The 22,188-nt window shown below is 43.2% G+C and overlaps 1 protein-coding gene across 1 annotated transcript; it reads left to right on the top strand.

Moving 5' to 3' along the window:
- The first annotated feature begins 3,703 nt into the window (after positions 1–3,703).
- LOC128346198 (E3 ubiquitin-protein ligase TRIM39-like) lies at positions 3,704–21,969 on the top strand. Its single transcript, XM_053299198.1, has 7 exons — positions 3,704–4,157; positions 8,577–8,672; positions 13,404–13,634; positions 15,067–15,089; positions 18,050–18,165; positions 19,627–19,746; positions 20,681–21,969. The coding sequence occupies exons 1-7, from the start codon at positions 3,747–3,749 to the stop codon at positions 21,193–21,195; spliced, it is 1,512 nt and encodes a 503-aa protein (XP_053155173.1). The 5' UTR covers positions 3,704–3,746; the 3' UTR covers positions 21,196–21,969.
- The last annotated feature ends 219 nt before the right edge of the window (positions 21,970–22,188 follow it).

Genomic DNA, 22,188 nt, shown 5'->3' with positions numbered 1-22,188 from the left:
CTGCCTCAATGCGGCGTGGCATGGATGCTATCAGCCTGTGGCACTGATGAGGTGTTATGGAAGACCAGGATGCTTCATTAGCGGCCTTCAGCTCTTCTGCATTGTTTGGTCTCATGTCTCTCATCCTTCTCTTGGCAATGCCCCATAGATTCTCTATGGGGTCAGGTCAGGCGAGTTTGCTGGCCAATCAAGCACAGTACACTCTATACTTTTCAGAGGGCCGATATTGTTCTATTCTTCAATCCTTGTCTTCTTGGTTCCATGTAATATTCTAATTTTCTGAAATTGTGGATTTGGGGTTTTCATGAGCTGTATGCCATGATCATCACAATTATAACAAATTAAGGCTTGACTTATCTCGCTTTGCATGTAATGCATCTGTCTCATATATCAGTTTTTTTACCTTTTAATTTGCATTACTGAAATTAATGGACTTTTGCACGATATTCTAATTTTCCGAGTTTCACCTGTATATAGAGATATATAGATATACTGTATATGTATCATACTGAGGAAAATATATTGTCTTTATCTTGTAGCTTGCTGCAAGTAGACTTCATTTCTAGCCCACCTTTCTCTCATGGAGCTCAAGATGGCATACACAGGGTTCTATCCAAGCACACACCTGACTCAAACTCTCTTAGCTTTTGCAGAGTTACTCCATTATTTCCCTTCAGATCATGCCATAGGAAGTAACAATATGCAAAGGGGAAATATTTTCCTAAAGCACCAACAACACTAGTTACTGAACTGGAATAACCATAATGAGAAGCTTTATTCAAATTATGAACATCAAATTGTACTGCAATCTATCTAGCATGATGCGCTCAATGATTAATGTCAGAGAGAAATAGAGCCCGATCCATTGTTTTGCTTCACTGGCACTCTAATCTTATGCACACTTACATGGAAGTGAGTCCTGTTGAGCACAATAGGATTTACATCTGTGGGAACATGCTTGGGGCCACACGGCATGCCAGTACCAAGCCACAGTGCCAGTGGTGCAGGTAGCCACACCCCACCAAACCCGGGGACTGGGATACTGCATGTGGCTGCGTAACAACCCCCGATACCTTTTGCAGTTAGCTGAAGCAGTCACAGCAGCCCCTGCCAGAAACTGTGGGCCAGCAGCACCTTCTTAACACCACAACTTAGGTATGAATGACCTCTCCTAACTCAGGGACAAGGGTATAGTGGAGGGGAGACACGCAGGGACAGAGCGCCGGTACTTCTCGGCTTCCCTGGCTGTTGGGGTGGGCATGGCCATGGGGGCTGTCATGGAGAGTGCCTGCACTTCAGAATTTGCAACTACATCACTGAGCATCGGAGGTACTACTCAGCCGGTTCTGATTATGCCTTGATTGTTGGGAGTGGGTGGATGGGTTTATTTATTTATTATTTATTTAATACATTTATATACCGCCCCAAACCAAAGTCTCGGGGCGGTTCACAGTCATAAAACAACAATACAAATAAACCAAACATTAAAATCAATTAAAACTCAAAAAAAGCTGCTTAAAATGAAAAATTTACAATGTTTAAAATTACAAAAGCTAAAAGACCTGGTTAAAAAGATGAGTCTTCAAAGATCTTTTAAAAACCTCTAGAGATGGGGAGAGTCTTATGTCAGCGGGAAGCGCATTCCAAAATCTCGGAGCAACAGCTGAGAAGGCCCATCCCTGAGTGGCCACCAACGACTTGAAAGTAGGCACAGACGGGCCTCCCCTGACGAATGCAGTGGACAATGGGGATTGTGCAAAAGAAGACACTCTCTTAAGTACTGTGGGCCTAAGAAGTTTAGGGCTTTATAGGTTATAACCAGCACTTTGTATTTTGCCCAGAAACCTATTAAATACCCCTGCCTGGGTTGGCAGAATACTGCAATTCCTGCCATTATTTAGAAAAATAGAATGTTAGTTGGAAGGGACTTTTGGAGATTGTCTAGTTCAGCCCTGCAGTCAGTGCAGAAGTCTGCTCCAGCAGCATTCCTGACAAATGCCTGTCCAGCCTCTGTCTGAAAACCTCCAGCAAAGGAGAGCCGGTCGCTGTATGTGGTAGACTGCTCTGCTGTCGGACAGCTCTTACAGTTAGGAAATTCTCCCTATATCTAGCCTAAATCTGCTTCCTTGTAATTTCAACCTGTTCATTCTAGTCCTGCCCTCAAGAGCTGTAGAGAATGTCCACTGTTCCTTCTATGTGACAGTCCTTATATATTTGAAGATGGCTATCATGTTGAGGCAAAAGATCCCAACTTTCACATGTAGTGGAGGAAGCACCTGCAAATCCTTATCCAAGATGTAAGAAATACAATCAAACTTGTCAATGAATTCCAATTTTAATTTAAATATAGTGTTCCCAAAGTCTAGAGAGGTATCCTATTGACACACTCTCTGTCTGGCCTTAGAATCACTTTTGCTTAAACAGGAATTTCAAAATGCAACATGATCTAGAATTTGTGCCAAGGAACTATCACCTGCTGGTTTGGGTTGTACTTCGATTACAATCACATCCCACTTTCCCCTTCTGGAGGTACTATGGCTCAGTACATGTCTTTGCATGTACAAAGTCTCAAGTTTAACCATGGGTATCTCTAGTGAAAATTCTAGTGAAAATTCAACCCAGAATTTTCACTTGAGGCACAAATGACCAGGCTCAAACTACCATACTTTGGACACATTATACGAAAACCCAGCTCCCTTGAGAAGTCCATAATGCTGGAGAAAGTTGAAGGAAAGAGAAGAGGACAACCAGCAGCAAGGTGGATGGACTCGATTACGACAGCAATGAATGCACCGCTGTGAGACCTTAAAGGCCAAGTTGAAGACAGATAATCCTGGAGAGAATCTATCTGTGGTTGCTAAGAGTCGACACTGACTTGACAGCACTTAATCAATCAATCTCTAGTGAAAAGAATGCTCAATATCAGTGCTATTAAATACCTCTGCCTGAGAACCATGAAAATGTCTGCCAGCCAATGACAACCAATCAATGTAGGGCAGATCTTTGCATTATTAAAAAGCTTGTTAAAACTTGGCTTTTTAGCCAGGCTTTTACATAATCGTTTTTACTGCTGCTTCTGTGTGTTTTTACTTGTTGTATTGTTTTTATGCCTGTTTTTTTATATGTTTTTATATTTTTTAGCTTGATGTTTTTATTGCCTTTTTATTGTGTTTTAACTTTTGTAAACCGCCTTGGGGTTGTCTTTTAATGAAAGGCGGTATATAAATGCAACAATAAATAAAATAAATAAATAAAATTATACCACAATCTCCAGCAAAGAGGACAGTAAGACAGTTCAGTGGTAGTACAGCATAAACTTTGCACATATAAGGCCACAAGGACCCCCTGGAGAACCTCCAGGAGTCACCAAAAAAAAAAATCAGCAGTGCCTGGAAAAACTTCTGCCTCAGTAAGACCTTGGAAAGCTGATGCTTCTCTGCTGCAGAGTAAAAAACAAAAGGCAGACCGTTGGTTTGATTCTGTATAAGGCAACTCTTTTGTGAGTCACTGTCAGTTTGTCACTGAAAACAAAACATGAGCCCAGGCTTCTGATTTGTTCTGGCTGTGGAATACGGACGTGCAGTACACAGCAAATTAACTTCCTCACTGCAGCTTGCAGGAATTAACTTGCCTCTTGCACAGCTTGATGTCCTCTCAGCCAATGGGAAAGAGAATAGGTCAGTCACTCACACATAAAGGCGGAGAAAGGAAAACGAAACAACTTTTGGCTCTCCTCATAGGGAATTATGGAAGCAAACATTCTGCTAGAAAGTCTGAAAAAGGAAGCTCGATGCTCCATCTGCTTAAGGTATTTCAAAGACCCTGTGTCCATACACTGTGGGCACAGTTTCTGCCAAGTCTGCATTGCTGAGTGCTGGGAGGAATTGGAAACAAACATCTGCCCCCAGTGTGGAGAAAGCAGCCAGGAAAAAACCTCCACAAGGAACCGGCACCTGGCAAGAATGGTAGAAATAGCCAAATGCCTGAATCGTGAGGCAGCTAAAGTGCTGGAAGAGAACATGTGCAAGAGACACCTGGAACTTCTGCAAGTCTTTTGTATAGAGGATAAAATTCCCATCTGCCTGGTGTGTGAGCTATCCAAGGAGCATCGACGTCACACAGTGATTCCTAGAGAGGAGGCTGCTCAGGAGTACAAGGTAGAATGTGGTTCTCCAATGACAATTCACATGGGTGTGGGTTCTCAGTTCATAAGGGGGAACAGTGAGGCCCAACTGGCTTGGCCAGTCTCAGAACCCCACTTGGATTCAGAATGTGCCTAGAACATGCCCCACAATCCTTTGCAGTGAGCTGGCATTTCATGGCAGATGCTCAGCAGGCAGAAGCCCTATTCACACATTCTGTTTGATTCATGTACAACCTCTGTACATTGCACATACAAACATCTGTATACACATTCAGTTAGTCACACATTATGCTGAACCACACACACAGTAGCAATGTACTTCCTATCTGTACCTGCACTTGAGAGATTCAGTACCCGTCTCACTTTTGAAATGAATGGATGTAGTGTCATTCACGCAAGAACATATACAGTCTGTGGTGTAGTCACAAATTCACAAGTGCAGGAGCTCCACATGGCAGCTGGCATAACCATACCCCATGGCCACACCCACCTAAATGGCCCCACTCGCCCCACTTAGATAAAGGCAATAATTTTTGTGAGTTTTGTCATAAGATTATGGATAAAATAATGGGGGGGGTTATATAAAAACAATTGGAGTTAGGCAAAGTTTCTGCTCCACCCTCCCCCGTGTCTGCCCCAGGGGGGCATATATGCCTTCTCTTATTAATGAATTGATTAATTAATTAATTAATTTTATGTACTTGTTTGTTTGTTTATTCTCTTAAAAGGCACATTTAGCAGAAAAGGGATATTTTAGCTTACATGGACCAAAGAAGACAGGGAAAGTTTTAACCTGAATTCCCAGAGTTTTTGATCGAGGAATGAAAATAAACATGCCAAAGAAAAGTGAAGGGCAAGACTGGAAAGGTTCAATCGTAGAAAAAGGCACAAACCATACTGTCTGTTAGTTCTGCTCTTATTTAAAGCCACAAGCTAGCATTTAGAAATAGTACAGCTGGAAATCTATGAACCTGAGCCCTGGAAGTGCCATGTACTGTGAAAATACTGAATGTTGGACTAGGACCAGGCAGACCTGAGTTCAAATCCTATAGCCCCAAGGCTACAGAGCAGCTTAATAAAGCCAGGAGGTGCTGTCGGAGTAATGTTGGCTGGGACTCCGGATGTTCTGCTTGGCTGGGGGGGGGGGGCGGCATGGGGGTGCCACAAGAAGTGCCGGAGCTCCGCTCCTGTGGCTGGAAAGGTGCCAGAGCTCCACTCCTGCTCCACTGCATCACTGTATACAGACACCTGAACACACATATGGCATAATGTCTGAATAGAGCTAGGATTTGTCTGCCCGCAAGCTGGTTCCCTGAACGTTTGAAAATGTATGGCCTAGTTTCATACAAGTAAATAGAAATTCCACTATAGATCGCTTTAAAAGCAGATGAGTCAATACAAATACGACACATATTTATATACCGCTTTTCAACCAAAGTTCTCAGTGCAGTTTACATAGATATAAATAAAGAAGTAAAATGGCTCCCTGTCCCCAAAGGGCTTGCAATCCAAAAAAGAAACATAAGGTAGACAACAAGCCACAGCCACTGGAGGAATGCTATGCTGGGGATGGATAGGGCCAATTGCTCTCCCTCTGCTCAATAAAGAGAATCACCGTTTTTAAAAAGGTGCCTCATTGCTCAGATAGCAGGGGAGTACTTGGAGGATTGATATGTCAATGGCTGACTATTCCTTATGGTGGCTAATTGAAGCCTCCATGTTCAGGCAACGTATTTGAATAGCAGTTGCTGGAAACTGAGAGCAGGAGCAGGTTGTTGCTTTCATGGCCTGTTTGTGAGCTTCCTGGAGGCATCTGGTTGGTCAGTATAGGAAGCAAAATGCTAGACTAGATGGATTTTTGGTCTGATTTGGCATGGCTCTTCTTATGACTAGACCTGATGGCAACCAACTTCTGATTATTTAAAAAGTTAATTAAACCTAAGAGAGGTTTTTAAAAAAAGAAAAAGTCCTGAATGGTGGAATGGGCATTGCTGAGAGTGAGAGAGAACCTTCCACGCCTCTTTTTCTATCTTATGAATAACTACTGGTGCTCTTATCTGGTTATGAATCCACCATTTCACAAACTGAAAACAAAAACACCACAATACTGTCTGAACAGTTCCAAAACTAGTCTGATATTATTATTATTATTTCTTATTTACACAGCCAGACAGGTGTTATTGACTGGTTTGTTTTATCCGGACATCAAATCCTTCCCAAGGACCTGGGATGCCAGAATTATTATTATTATTTCTTGTTTACACAGTCAGACAAGTGTTATTGACTGGTTTGTTTTATCCAGACATCGAGTCCTTCCCAAGGACCTGGGATAGCTGAATTTTATTGTCAATTGTTATAGATATCGTCGCAGAATATAGGCTGTTCCCAGTAAAGCTGCTTTTTGTAATTGACTGATGGTGATTTCTGTGGCCCCTATGGTGTTGAGGTGCTCTTCAAGGTCTTTTGGAACTGCACCCAGGGCGCCAATTACCACTGGGATTATTTTGGTCTTTTTCTGCCACAACCTTTCAATTTCAATTTGTAGATCTTTGTATTTTGTTGTTTTTTCTATTTCTTTTTCTTCTGCTATCCCCTGGTATTGCTATGTCAATTATTTTAACTTGTTTTTCTTTCTTCTCGACTACAGTTATATCTGGTGTATTGTGTGGCAGATGTTTGTCTGTTTGTAGTCAGAAGTCCCATAATATTTTTACATCTTCATTTTCTTCAACTTTTTCAATTTTATGGTCCCACCAATTTTTGGCTACAGGTAGTTTGTATTTTTTGCAGATGTTCCAGTGCATCATCCCTGCTATCTTGTCATGCCTTTGTTTGTAGTCAGTCTGTGCGATCTTCTTACAACAGCTGATTAGGTGGTCCACGGTTTCATCTGCTTCTTTACAAAGGCGGCACTTGCTGTTTGTTGTTGACTTTTCGACTTTTGCTCTTATTGCATTTGTTCTTAGTGCCTGTTCTTGTGCAGCCAGTATTAAACCCTCAGTTTCTTTCTTCAAGTTGCCATTCTTAAGCCATTGCCAGGTCTTGGTGATGTCTGATTTTCCACTTATATTGTACAAATATTGACCATGAAGTGGCTTATTTTTCCATTTTTCTGCTCGGGTCTTGACTTGTTCTTTCTTGTAGGCCTGCTTTGTTTCATTGGTGTTGAATAGTTTCTCGTTATTGACCATTTGAAGTGCATCTTCTTCACTGTCCTTTATATATTCTTCAAGGCCTCTTTTCTCCTCCTCTACTGTTTGATGGACGTTCAGCATTCCTCTTCCACTTGAGCTGCGAGGGAGGTAGAGCCTATCGACATCACTGCGGGGGTGCAGAGCATGATTGATGGTCATGATTTTCCTGGTCTTACGATCTAGCGTCTTTAGCTCTGCCTGGGTCCAGTCTATTATTCCTGCACTGTATCTGATAACAGGTATAGCCCAGGTGTTTATGGCTTGTATGGTGTCCCCGCCATTGAGTTTGGACTTGAGGATTTTTCGAACTCTCCTGATGTATTCACTTCCAATTTTTCTTTTAACTTCAGTGTGTGCAATGCTATCAGCCTGGAGAATGCCCAAGTATTTGTAATGTTCTTTCTCTTCCAGGTTCTTGATGTTGCTTCGATTGGGCAGTTCTATTCCTCCTGTTTTTGTTATTTTCCCTCTGTTCATTATTAATGCAGCACACTTGTCTAGTCCAAACTCCATTGCTATATCGCTCCTGAATATACGGACATTGTTTAGCAGTGGTTCGATTTCTGACTGTGACTTTCCATACAACTTCAGATCGTGCATGTAGAGCAGATGGTTTATTTTAATTGCTGTTGTTATTATTTTGTTGTTGTTTTGTTTATACAGTCAGACAGGTGTTATTGACTGGTTTGTTTATTATTATTATTATTATTATTATTATTATTATTATTAACATTTTATATCCTGTTCTTACTCATGTGCATTATGCACAGTAGGTGCCCTGATAGTCACACTAACATGTACATACATGCTGAGCTTTTGTCAGATTTTTCTTTTTCTTCCAAAAATAATTAATAATAATAATTAATAATTAATTAAAATAATCAATAAAATCCACAGCATTTTCTATAAACCAAGCACAAGAATTACCAATGCCTGGATTTGAGAGCACATTTCTTTCTCTTTCCAGTCTCCACAAGATGGTTCACAGTGTGGTGTAGTGCTGAGTTTGGATGTAGGAGAATGCTTCTTGCTCAACTCCCACCCCAGTTAAAATGTATGTTCAGCCACAAAACTCACTTGGTGATCTGGGCAGCTGATTCTCTTAATTTAGCTGAGTGGTGAACTTATGAAATAAGAATTATAAGGCGCATTAGACACTGGAATGTCTTATAATAATCAGCATTTCTCTCATCATGAAATTACCTAAATTATAGTCTAATACTTTTTTGGTTTAAAAGGAACAATTTCAGATGGAACTGCAGACTTGGAAGGAGGAGAGAGAAAAGCTACAGGTACTCAAAATGATTGAAGAGAGAAGAAGCTTGAAACGTCTGGTAAGACATTTTGCCCAGAGACATAAGTTATATTTCTATAAATATATCCCACCCAGAAACATAGATTTTGGACAGTATATAAATATGTTAAATTTAAAAAATTAAAATAAGAGGTTAATTGTTGGAATACCCCACCTTCCTAATGGGGCTCCTGTATCTTTCAACAGCTGGTGACAGGCAGAAATTCTACAGGTGAAGCTTTCCCCAGCATAGATGTGCAAAGATGGAGGAGACTAACTTGCTGTATTTTTGCCTGTGATGCAGCTGGAGCCCTGTCAGAAAAAAATGAGGGCAACCCAACTGCTTGGGTACCCACCAGTGTGTCTACTGGTGATTTTGTCTTTTGGTGATTTTAGACTCTGCAGAAGCTTCAGACCGCATTCTAGATGCAGTTTCTGTGTGTCAAAATGGGTGGCAGGAAGAAGCTGGGAAGGCAGTTTTGTCAGTCCCTGTAATGGATATCATGGCATGGACACCATGCTAGCGACACATGCGGAATCTTCAGATGAGTACGGCACAGCAGGAAGCTGCATGCAGCGGCGAGCAAGTAAGGATCTGCTCTCCTCTTTTTCAAAGATCCTGCTCACCACTCTCCTCCCTGCGGTGCTGAACCAGTTCAGATCTCGTACAAACCGGTTCAGCACCAAACCAGTGTACAAACCTTGGTTCATGCACATCCCTACCCTTGCCCTAGGATGTTGCACTGTGGTTTAATAGAGAGCCCCTATTCAACCTCAGTACAGCATCCTTTGCAGTAGCAGTTGCTAGTACTTGTAAATCCCTTTAAATGTAGGTGTGAACCCTTTGGGGGCACATAACTATCTTCTTGCTACTTTTGCTGTATAAATTGCTTCATGAACTTTTGTTGTTGCTGAAAGGCAGTATGTACACATTTTTAAAATAATAATTGTATGCTACTGAAGTAGTGCTTGGCTGCTGCTCCACTTCCTTCATCCTGTCAATACGTATATATCTATGGTATCAGGAGATAAGAACATAAGAACAAACCTGGTAGATCAGGCCCAAGGCCCATCTAGTCCAGCATCCTGTTTCACACAGTGGCCCACCAGATGCCGCTGGAAGCCACAGGCAGGGGTTGAGGGCATGCCCACTCTCCTGTCCCCTGCAACTGGTATTCAGAGGCATCCTGCCTATGAGGCTGGAGGTGGCCTATAGCCCTCAAACTAGTAGCCATTGATAGACCTCCATGAAGTGATCCAAACCCCTCTTAAAGCCATCCAAGTTGTTGGCTGTCACCACATCTTGTGGAAATAGAAGTTGATTATGCGTTGTGTGAAAAAATATTTCCATTTGTTGGTCCTAAATTTCTTGGCAATCAATTTCATGGGATGACCCCTGGTTCTAGTGTTATGTGATAAGGAGAAAAATTTCTTGCTATCCACTTTCTCCACACCATGCATGATTTTATAGACCTCTATCATGTCTCCCCACAGTCTTGTTTCTAAACTAAAAAGCCCCAGATGTTGTAGCCTTGCCTCATAAGGAAGGTGCTTTAGGCCCCTGATCATCTTGGTTGGCCTCTTCTGCACCTTTTCCAGTTCTACAATGTCCTTCTTTAGATGTGGTGACGAAAATTGTACATAGTACTCCATGTGGCCACACCATCATTTTGTATGGCGGCATTAGAATATTAGCAGTTTTATTTTCAGTCCCCTTTCTAATGATCCCTAGCACGGAATTAGCTTTTTTCACAGCTGCCACACATTGAGTTTAAATCAGCTGTCCACCATGACCCACAGATCCCTCTCCTGATCAGTCACCAACTGCTCAGATCAGGGGAATGAGTGGCCATGGCAGAGCCTATTGACATCAAGGAAGGGTCCAGTCAACCACTGCTGCTGTTTTGGGGCTACGGAGGCCATTGGCAGAGGGAGGCAGGAAGGCAAGGAATGGGTCCAGGCCTGTCAGCGGCCTGAGGGGAACGAGTGGCCATGGCAGTGGCAGCAGCGAGGAAGGGCCCAGTCAACCGCTGCTACTCCTGAGGGGAGGATCAGGAGCAGGGTTCGGGTGATGGTGAGGAGGTCTCTGGGGATGGGGGGGGGCAATAGCTTGGCCAATAGGTGCCAGCAATGCTGCAGCTGTGACCAAGAGGGGTGAGAGGGATGGAAGCAACTGGATGGAGGAGGAGGAGCAGGAGTGCAGCTCAGGTGAGGGTGGAGAGATCTCTGAGGTGAGGGGGGCTGTGGCAGGGGGTGAGGGGAGCAATCAAGTATTAGTGTGCAGATACTCTGTGAGGGTTAAGCTAATGTTTTGTTATTCCCCATGATGCATTTAGCTAAATTTATTTATTTTTATTCATCATGTTTTTATACCGCCTGATATGTACATCTCTAGGCGGTGTACAAATTTTAATATTAAAAATCACAGATTAAAAAATACATAAAACACAATAAAAACAAAATAAAACAAATTATTAAAATATCAAAATTAATTCTATTTAAAAGCTTGCGAGAACAGGAGTCTTGAGGATCTTCCGGAAAACAAACAGAGAAGGAGATGCTCTAATTTCAGCAGGGAGCATATTCCAAACTCAGCATACCTTCAAACTCTCTTTTCGCCTCCCTTATTGTCATCTTGCATTTCTTTTACCAGAGTTTGTGTTCCTTTCTGTTTTCTTCATTTGGGCAGGCCTTCCAATTTCAGAACAAAGTCTTCTTTCCCTTTATAGCTTCCTTGACTTTACCTGTTAGCCATGCTGGTCCCCAGTCTTGGTACCTTTCCTCCTTTTTGGTATACATTCTAATTGGGCTTCTAGTATTGTAGTTTTGAGTAAACTCCATGCATTCTGGAACAAAGTGACTCTCCTGATTTTCCTTTTCAGTTTTCTTTTCAACAAACTCCTCCATTTGGAGAAATTTCATCTTCTGAAATTCAGAGTGTCTGTGTTAGACTTCCTTGGTGATTCTCTCACCACATGGATGCTGAATTTGATCATACTGTGGTCACTCTTCCCTAAAGGGTCCACGACACTGACATCATACACCAGGTTCTGAGTGCCACTCAGGATTAAGTCCAAGGTTGCCTTCTCTCTGGTTGGTTCCATGACCAATTGTTCTAGGGCACAATCATTCAGTGTATCTAGAAATTTGACCTCTTTGTCATTACCCTGTGAATTTACCCAATCTATGTGTGGGTAATTGAAGTCAACCATTAATACTGCCCTGCCTCTCCTTGATGCCTCCCAGATTTCCTTCTGCAACTCCCAGTCACTCTCAGTGTTTTGATCCATAGGGCGATAGCACGTCCCCAGTAGCACATTTCCTTTCAGGCCTTGTATTGTCACCCATAGGGTTTCCGTGGAGGTCTCCGGTCCTCTTAGGTTTTCTAGCTTGTTAGATTCTATCCCTTATTTAACACACAGTGCTACTCCACCTCCAAGGTGCCCCTCCCTCTAACTCTATAGAGTTTATATCCAGGGATAACAGTGTCCCACTGGTTCTCACTGTTCCACCATGTTTCTGCAATGCCCACTATATCTATTTCTGTGTTAGCAATCAAGCACTCCAGCTCGCCCATCTTGGCTCGGAGGCTTTTGGCATTGGCATATAAGCACCTATACGCTGCATCTCTTACCTAGTGTGTGCTGTTTTTCTTTTGGCTCTTTGATCTCTTTGACCAGCTAGCACAGGCTTCTGTCTGCTCTTTATGTGGTTCTGCTCTATCCCCTTCTGTGTTATATGAATCCTTTACACCGTCGCACCTTATAGGATAGCATTTTCTGAACCAGATATTGCAGCTCCTGTCGGCTATTCCCCAGGCGTCATTTTAAAAGCTGTCCTGTGACCTTTAAGCGCTGGCAGTCTGGTTCCGTCTTGGTTCAAATGCAGCCCATCCCTTTTGTACAGGCTTTATTTGCCCTAAAATGTATCTCAGTGCCTAACAAATCTAAACCCCTCCTCCCTGCACCAGTGTCTCATCCACACATTGAAACCCCTCAGCTCTGCCTGTCTCACTGAACCTGCGCGTGGAACAGGTAGCATTTCTGAATGCTACCTTGGGGATCTTGAACTTCAGTTCGCTACCTATCAGCCTATATTTGGCTTCCAGGACCTCCTGACTACATCTTCCCACATCATTGGTGCCAATGTGCACCACCACAGCTGGTTCCTCTCCAGCACTGCCTAATAGCCTATCTAGATGTCATGTGATGTCTGCAACCTTTGCACCAGGCAGGCAAGTCACTGTGTGGTCAACATGCACGTCACAGACCCATCTCTTTATACCTCTAATGATTGAGCCATCCATTACAAGGAGGCCCCCACCCCCTGGAGGAGTATCCCCTCATCATCCATGGAAGGGGTCCCTTCTAAGGGAGCATTTCCCTCTTCCTCAGACTGATGTCTTCCTTCCCCAACATATTATTATTATTATTATTATTATTATTATTATTATTATTATTATTATTTTAATCAAATTTCCCCAAACTTTCATCTCTGGGTGGTTAACAATAGCATAAACCAAGTTAGAAACATATACAAAAACTTAAAACAATTTAAAAACAAACCAGAGATTAAAACCTAAAAAAATTAAAAAGCTGAGAAAGTTTGGGTGAAAAGATGGGTTTTCAGGTGTTTTTTTAAAAAAATTATGGGGAAGGAGGATATTTCCCCAACATATTATGTGGTTCTTCTTGAGTCTTAGAAGGGTTTAGGGATTGTACAATGGAATTATTGGCCAACCTGTTCCCTCTTTTTAATCTGTTCATTATAGGAAAGGTTAGGCAATGAGAGGAAGAGGATTGTGTCTGGCTTTGAGCAGCTCCATCAGTTTCTAGAACATCAAGAACAACAACTTCTGGCCAAGCTGGAACAGCTGCAGGAGGAAGTGATCAAGGAGGAGAAGACAATTATTTCTAGACTCTCCGTGGAAATCTCCAACCTCAGTGACCTCATCAGTGAGATAGAAGAGAAGTATAAGCAGCCAATGAGTGAATTCCTACAGGTGAAAACTGGAACCTTCTTCTGGGGCATCTATAGCTATCATAACTAGAAGCTATGTGCCTTTGATTAGAAACTCCCTCTTTATGGTTTCTGCCCTTATAACTGCTTCCTGTTCATTACTGATTTGCCCATTAATTTGTAACACTTCTCTATGGGGAACATACCTGTGGCACTGAAGAACTGGCACATACTAATTTTTTAATATATTTTTCCTGTCAGAATAAAGCTATTGTACAATAAGAAAAAGAAAGAACTAGTAATTAGAGCCACAACCGCTACACCTGCAGGGAACAGGAACTGGCTAGATGAAGGGTAATTACAAAGACAACCTCACTTTTATCTTGCCATTCTGAACAGCATTTCAGAATTCCTGCAGCAGAAGCTTCAAGAAGGAAACTTCTAATTAAAGTAACCCTGAAAATTTCCAGTGGCACTTTGCCAATCCACACTGGACAGGTGGTTGTTGCAGTGTATTTTAATTGAAAAGGGAAATCGCCACAAATCAGGACTGAAAAAAGATGGGAATGATCGAGAACACTGGAATGCTAGGGGTTGGCAACAATATTGTCTGGATAATGTCTAAAAAAAATAAGTAAGCAATGGATGGCAATGGCTACTTTGAAAGCAACCTGTGATGTACTCACCAAAAAAAGGTTATTCATAGTTATTCATAGTGCACTGGTATCCAGCTTGGTTTTATTATCTTGGCTTAAGTCATAGAATAGTTGGTGCTGAAGAGAGCCTCATGCCAGCTCATACATTTGTATGGCATTGTTTTAAAATAATACAGTTCTGGCAAGATGTGGAATACTTTTGCCGCCGGAAGCTGTTTTTCATTATTTCATCCCCCCCCCCCTTTTTATCTATTTTATACATTTTTATCCAAAATTTCTAGGTATTTCCAGGGTGGCTTACAGCTATGCTCCCTGCTCTCTGGCTGCATCTCAAACATCACACAGTTGGATTCACAGAGCAGCTGTGGGGGCCAAGAGAGCAATTCTACCACACAGGAGGGCTTCAGACTCTTCCTTCAACTGAACAATTATAATACCTTAACGGCTAGAGTTTTCCAGATACTTTGGAGTCTGTATTGCAAGTCATCCTATATTTATTTATAAGTGCATGAAAATGCTTATCTTTGAGAATGATGGCTCCCTCCAGCTTTTCTTTCTATAGATTTCCTTTCTTCAGTCTCCTCCTCCTCTTTCCTTTTTTAGTGGAACAGGCAAGGGTCATGAGGGGTGACTGAGTAAATGCTGTTAGATATTGTTTTCAGCTATGGATAAGTGCAATAGGATTAAGCCCAACATTTCATGGAAAATTAACATTATTCCTCTACAAACAAAACAGCATCTGAAACAGCCTTGCCAAAGAGGGAATTGGGGCAAAAATTGTTTTGATTGTTATATTTCTGTTCTCTCTCCAATCCTTAGGACATCAAAATCATCTTGAACAGGTATGTGACTTATCTTTGCTCTTTTAACCTTTTGATGGGGTTAGGCCCATAATGCAATAGCAGAGCACCTGTTCTGCATGCAGAAGAACCCCACTTGGTCCTGGAAGAGACCCCTGGAGAGCTGCCTGCTGCCTCTCTGGGGAGAGCCCAGAGCAGATGCCTAGGGGGCGGATCCAGCCCTCAGGGACTTCTTTACTGGCCCCCAGGTAGGGATATCCTGCAGCAACACAGGAACTGGAAACTGCCTTATGGCACCATCTTATGCATCTTTACTCAAATACATTCCATGCTGTACGCAGTGAGACTTAGTCCCACGTAAGCATGCCTTGGATTGCCGCCTAAAAGCAATGGCAATTTAGAGCAGTGTTCCCTCTAACAGGGATTCCCAGATGTTGTTGACTACAACTCCCATAATCCCCAGACAAAGGCCATTGCAGCTAGGGATGCTGGGAGTTGTAGTGAACAACACCTGGGAATCCCTGTTAGAGGGAACAGTGATTTAGATAGAGGAGAGAACTTAGCTTTGAGAGCTGGCATGCACTCCAGGGGCCCCCGACTGAGCAGGGACAGGACCTACTTTCTGGCCACTATCCTTAGTTAAAACTATGGGTCCCTTGACAGGGAAATAGATCCACAAGTATCTAATAATATTTTTAATTTAATGTAGTAACATGCTAAAAATTTACTTCGGCCCCTGCACACCACATTGTGGTTGGTTCTGGCCCACCAGGGCATTTGAGTTGCGCAACCCTGACCCAGAGACAATACTGACCTAGTCAGACTCTGGGTCCATCTTAGTATGAGACATCTTCATATGCACTGCACACCCAGCCTAAAGGGTATAACTAATTCTAAGAGATTATAATAAGGGATTATAACTTGGATGGGCAACACAGGGTCTACACTGCAGGGTCCACTCTGGGATATAAGGGTCCCAGGGACTTGGCCTTTACATCTGGGGAAGCTCCTCCTGAGTCAAGCTCTGGTTGGCGAGAGATGATACCATGGATAGGTTAGAGGAAGGGAAAGGATGACTTCCCACTGCCTTGTCCTTGGGAAAATTGGTAGGAGGGGTCGAGGAAGGAAGTCCTCCTTTACTCCCTGTAGCAGATTACAAGCCTTTGTCTCAGAGCAAACCCATGTGAGGGGAAGAAAAATGCTGAATAATCCCCTTTATGCTTTCTGAGCAAGCCTTTTTCTTAAACTTTCCTGTACTTCTAGTAGTTTCAAAAATGGCTGCTATATACCCATCTTTATCTCAGAGTTTGACCCTTCCTAGGCTTGGGGTGGAAATCCCAAGGAAACTCTCATTATTTTGCTATGGGGGAAAATACTCAAAAATCCTCCATGTGCAAGCCTACACATGGTGAGAAAACTGGAAGATTGCTGAATGTTTGAGGTGTGTTGCACAAGGAAAAAAAAACACTTTGAGCCTCCGCCCCCTTCCCGGAGTTAAAAATCCACTCAGAGAGGCTTGTAAAATGCAAAGAACAAAAAAAGGAGGGGGGAGTTCTATTCAAATGCTACAGACTGCTTCTGTCTGAGGCTCTATCAGCTTTTAGTTACAGGTAAAAACACTCAGTGGTTACAAGAATACTTCAAAAATCACCCTGGATGAAGTTGGGGTGGCATGCTTTAAAAATTGTGGTTACCCAGTTACAAAGAACAGGTATATAGGAAAATACAAAAGCACAATTAAAACTCACAGAGTCTTACAGCGCCCTGGCTAGATGGGCGACGGTTAGTGTTTCTTAGCTTAGTTACGTAACAGGTAAACAATAGTAGACCGGTATCAGGAATATGCAAAACACACACAAAGAAACAGAAAGTCTAACGTGAATTCTGACTAAATGAACTTTCCCTAGACTTTCCAGAAGCCAAAATCCAGGCTTCTTCCTCCTCAAACTCACCAAATCCTGGATGAGATTTCAAGTTTCCTGCCCTCCTGTCTTTTAGAGGTGTGCACAGAACCGGCTGGTCCAGTTCAAGTTCGGACCGGACCGGGCCAGTTCAGTTCCACACCCCCTCGAAATGCCCCCCCCCCCGGTTCAGTTCAGTACGGGGGGGCAGGGGCTGCGAACAATTTTTTTAAATTAAAAAAATAAGTTTTTTAACTTACCCCCTTTGAGGGAGTTGTTGGAGGTGGGGAGGGGGAGTCCACTGAGGTTCCCCCTCCTCCCACCGGTCTCCTTTCATGCCACCACCAGCCTGGGTCACACAGAGGCCAATTGCACAGGCGCGGTGGCTCCTAAATGGCCGCCATGCCTGAGGGGGAAGGCCTGAATGGCCAGTGACCGCATGAAGGGAGGCTGGCGAGGGGAGGGGGAACCTCCGTGGACTCCTTCACTGCCTCCAACAACTCCCCTGAAGGGGGCAAGTAAATTTAAAATAAATTAAATTAAATTAAATAATAATAATAATCCATGAACCTCCTAAATAATCAGGGGGTGTTCAGTCTGGAGTCGGACCGAACAGGTTCAACGTTGAGCCTGTTTGCACATCCCTACCATCTTTCAAGGAGCTGCAGAGACCTCCTTGCAGCCATCTTCCCTGGCCACATGTGCTCAGCTGCCACACCTCCAGCCTATCTTATTTGAACAAAGAAACTCTTCTTCCTCTCCAATGGCTGCCTAGGTCCCACCCATCTGGTGTGCTGATTGGCTGATCCCTGGAGTTCACCAGCCTGTCAGTCAGGACAGGGTTCCCTTCTGGTTAACTCTTTAGGGGAGATGAGGGGCTGGTTGCTAGTACACTCACTTTCTCCATTTGATTCCTGGGATCACACTTATTTATCCAAAATTTACCATCATTGTAAGTGCTGAATTACCACTGATAGCTATACTACCCTTGCAGAACCATTGGCTCATTATTCTGTAATAAGTTTATTCTGGAATGATTAACTCGCAGGCTGGGGAAACCTTGAGAATTCTCTGACTAAGGAGCCATTTTTCTCCCTCCAGATGTGAGAATCTGAAGATCCAGCAAGCAGTGGAGCACTCTCCTGATGTGGAAAAGAGACTGGACACCTTTTTTGAGAAAACTGTGCATCTGGAAGAGATCCTAAAGAAATTTAGAGGTATCAAGACAGGAAAAAATAGGAGACATGTTTCTGGGATATTAAGGCAATCTGAGCCACCCGTGATCCCTAAATGATAAGATACAGCACTTTGGGGGACAGACCCATCTTCTACACAGCTATTAAAGTTATAGGAGACCAGTCCAGGTTTGCCTCTGGTCATAAGAACATAAGAACAAACCTGCTGGGTCAGGCCCAAGGCTTATCTAGTCCAGCATCCTGTTTCACACAGTGGCCCACCAGATGCTGCTGGAAATCTACAGGCAGCAGTTGCGGGCATGCCCTCTCTCCTGCTGTTACTCCCCTGCAACTGGTACTCAGAAGCATCCTGCCTTTGAGGCTGGAGGTGGCCTATAGTTCTCTGCTAGTAACCATTGATAGACCTCTTCTCCATGAAAATATCCAAACCCCTTTTAAAGCCATGTTGGCTGTTGCCCCAACTTATGGCAGAGAATTCCATTAGTTGGTTATGCGCTGTGTGAAAAAGTACTTCTGTTTGTTGGTCCTAGATTTCCTGGCAATCAATTTCATGGGACAACCCCTGGTTCTAGTGTTATGTTAGAGGGAGAAAAATTTATCTCTATCCATTTTCTCCACACCACCATGCATCTATAAACACCATGCATTTATAGACCTCTATCACGTCTCCCGCAGTCGTCTTTTTTTCTAAACTAAAAAGCCCCAGGTGTTAAAGTCTTGCCTCATAAGGAAGGTGCTCTAGGCCCCTGATCATCTTGGTTGCCCTCTTCTGCACCTTTTCCATTCTCTCGGTCTCTCTTAAACCAGAGAGAAAGAAATGATGATAGTGATTGATCCCTGATCTAAGAGTAAGAGCATAAGCCAGTTGTGCAGCCAGCCCTCCAGTTGAAGACCAGTGTTCTAGGACAGGGGTTCCCAACCTTAAGTCCCTAGATGTTGCTATCATCATGCCCTGCCACAATGGCCTTTGTCCAGATATTTCCAGCAATATCTGGAACATAGGAACATAGGACACTGCCATATACTGAGTCAGACCATTGGTCTATCTATCTCAGTATTGTCTTCACAGACTGGCAGCGGCTTCTCCAAGGTTGCAGGCAGGAATCTCTCTCAGCCCTATCTTGGAGAAGCCAGGGAGGGAACTTGAAACCTTCTGCTCTGCCCAGAGCGGCTTCATCCCCTGAAGGGAATATCTTGCAGTGCTCACACATCAAGTCTCCCATTCATATGCAACCAGGGCAGACCCTGCTTAGCAATGGGGACAAGTCATGCTTGCTACCACAAGACCAGGTTGGGAACCTCTGTCCTAAAACGTACCTGACATGTTTGGCTATGTTCAGAGGTTCTGTGGCAGACATATAGGGGTTCCTCAGCGAATAACTTGATATGGAAAGTGTCCATGAATGTATGGATCTGAAATCATTGGCTTGAGCACAGTGGCCTATGAAATCCAATCTCAATTGCTCTCCTTTCTTCCTCTAGCTGAATTGTTGTCCGAAATGGAAGGCACATCTTCGTCAGAAGGTGAATTGGAAGTCTGGCAAGGCAGGACCAGATTCTTTGAGTTGCCCTACACCACAGAGAAAATAATAGGCCGAAAAGGTCAGTAGTTATACTTTTTCTGGCCACATTAATGATTGTTTGGTATGGGGTGCACTTTTGGTGACAGCCTTGTGACAAATGCAAAGCGTGTTCTAGCTCTTGGCTCTGTGGAAGTGTTTGTGAGGGACAGATCTTCCCAGCTGCTACCTGCTTCTTATTTATTTATTTATTTATTTATTTTATTTTTGCATTTTTATACCGCCTTTCGTTAAAATATAGCCCCAAGGCGGTTTTCTAAACTAAAAATTAAGTGAGGCTTAGACAAATCCACGGAGGATGAGTTTATCAGTGGCTACTAGTCCTGATGGCTATAGGCTACCTCCATGTTCCGTAGTAGGATGTCTCCGGATATCAGTTGCAGGGGAACAACAGCAAAAAGGGGGGCATGCCTTTATTTCCTGGGTGTATGGTTTCCCAGAAGCATCAGGGCACTTTCCAGAATGCACACTACAACAGTGTCATTATGTGTCTGCTAAGTGTGCTTCCGTACTGCCTGTGTTTTGACATTGCAGTCCCTGCACTCTCAGCAAGGTGCTTTTCACTTTTCCAATACCACCTTTCAGGTTTTATCTTTGCGTTTTAGTGCTACAACATTGCATGTGCATTGCAGGAAAATAGCTGTATTTTCCTGTTGTAGGAGGGCTTAGGAGGTGTGTGCAAACTAGAAAAGACTGTTCCTCCTGCCGGTGGCTTTGCGCAGCAAACTGTTTCCACCCTTTATTTACATTTTCAATATGATCCTGGCAAGCCAAAGCATTTTACCGCTGTAGAGCTCACAGTCTCGAGTCAGTCTGGAAAGCGCCACTGGTGGGCTACTGTGAAAAACAGGGTGCTGGACTAGATAGGCCTTGGGCCTGATCTAGCAAGGCTTTTCTTATTAAGCTCTTTCTGTTCACCTGCTGTTTTTCTCTCCCTGCTCTCCCTATCCTTCAAGTGAATGTGACTCTGGATCCTAATTCTGCAAACCCCTTCCTCGTCCTCTCTGCGGATCAGAAGAGTGTGAGCCTGGGAGACATATGGCAGGATGTTCCTGACAACCCTGAGAGATTTGACACTTATCCCTGTGTGCTGGGTTGCCAGGGATTTACATCAGGGAGGCATTACTGGGAGGTTGAAGTTGGAAGTGGTAAGTACTGGGCTGCAGGCTTTGCCAAGGAATCTGTCAGGAGGAAAGGAGAGCTCATCCCTAGCCCCGAGGAGCAGATCTGGGCCCTACAACAGTATGGGGATCACTTGGAGGCTCTTACCCACCCTGTGACCATCGTGTACTTCAGCAGCTGTCCCAGGAGGATTCGAATACTTCTGGACTACGAGGAGAATAAAGTGGCATTTTTTGATGTGGGTACAGCAACTTTGATCTATATGTTTTCACTTACTGCTTTCAGTCAGGAGAGAATGCTTCCTTGGCTCTGGGTCTGGCCAGGAACTGAACTGAGACTTTGCCAATAAGATCATATCCTGATATATTGGACTAATTGCAATGATGTTGAGTAAGATGTACACAAAATTACTTTTCTAGCTTTTGACAGTTGCAATCTCTTGGTACTGGGAAACTAGCTATACAGGAGCTTTTCCAAACAGTGATCGAATACAGCTTCACTACACTTAAGCTGGGGGTAGTTCATACAAGGGAACCATTTACAGTGTGGATGGCGACAGAAGATGCCATTCATACAGCCAGTGGCATTTTTCAGCTTCGTTCCTGACGATTCGCAGTTACTGTGCGTTGTATGTATCCTAAAAAGGAAGCACTTTGGTGCAGTGTTCAAAATGGCTTAACTTTAGGCACTTCCTGTCGCAGTAAAGTCGCCCATCTGGGGAACCTCCAGGCCATATATTGCTTGCAAGTGGCTCATTGCCTGTCCTAAGGGGTGGCAGTTAACATGTGCAGAGAAACATGGGGTGTGTGGGTGGGGGGAGAACTACCAATCATTGCTAAACACTAGTCATATGCTAATGAATTATGTTAGGCAAATCGACACAAAAGTACACAAACTGTATGCTAATTTTAAGTATGGACATGTTGAACAATATTTAGCTTTTTAAAAACTGCTAAAATTAAGAGAACATGTAAACAGATCAGGTTTGATAAAACAAAATGCAGTATGAATATCATTAACATTTAACAGAAAGAATATCATTAACAGTTAAATATGAATATCATTAACAATAAGATGATGTACAACACTAATTTTTGTTCAGAATAAATTATATAAATCAATACAGTGTGCAAAGATGAATGTTTGCATATGTTATCTACATCATTCCAGGCTCACCAGTTGTTTGGGTGTATTTTCCCCCCAAAAGAGCAATGTAGGGGCAACAAGATGGAGGAGGTGTGGGCAAGTGACAGAAGATGGCTAAAGGCCTAGAGTGGTACTTGAAGGCATGGACATAAACCCTTCTTATGGTTGTTTCCTTAAAAACAGACAAACCTAGCCC

Source organism: Hemicordylus capensis, chromosome 2 (genome assembly GCF_027244095.1).
Source record: "Hemicordylus capensis ecotype Gifberg chromosome 2, rHemCap1.1.pri, whole genome shotgun sequence".
Taxonomy (NCBI): domain Eukaryota; kingdom Metazoa; phylum Chordata; class Lepidosauria; order Squamata; family Cordylidae; genus Hemicordylus; species Hemicordylus capensis.
Note: the sequence above shows the minus strand (reverse complement) of the source record. Positions and strands in the feature narration are given on the sequence as shown.

Coding starts and splice junctions, on each gene's coding strand:
- LOC128346198 (XM_053299198.1), top strand. CDS start 3,747: ATGGAAGCAAACATTCTGCTAGAAAGTCTGAAAAAGGAAGCTCGATGC. Junction 15,090..18,049: donor ATCAAAATCATCTTGAACAG/GTATGTGACTTA, acceptor TTCTCCCTCCAG/ATGTGAGAATCTGAAGATCC. Junction 19,747..20,680: donor GAAAATAATAGGCCGAAAAG/GTCAGTAGTTAT, acceptor CTATCCTTCAAG/TGAATGTGACTCTGGATCCT.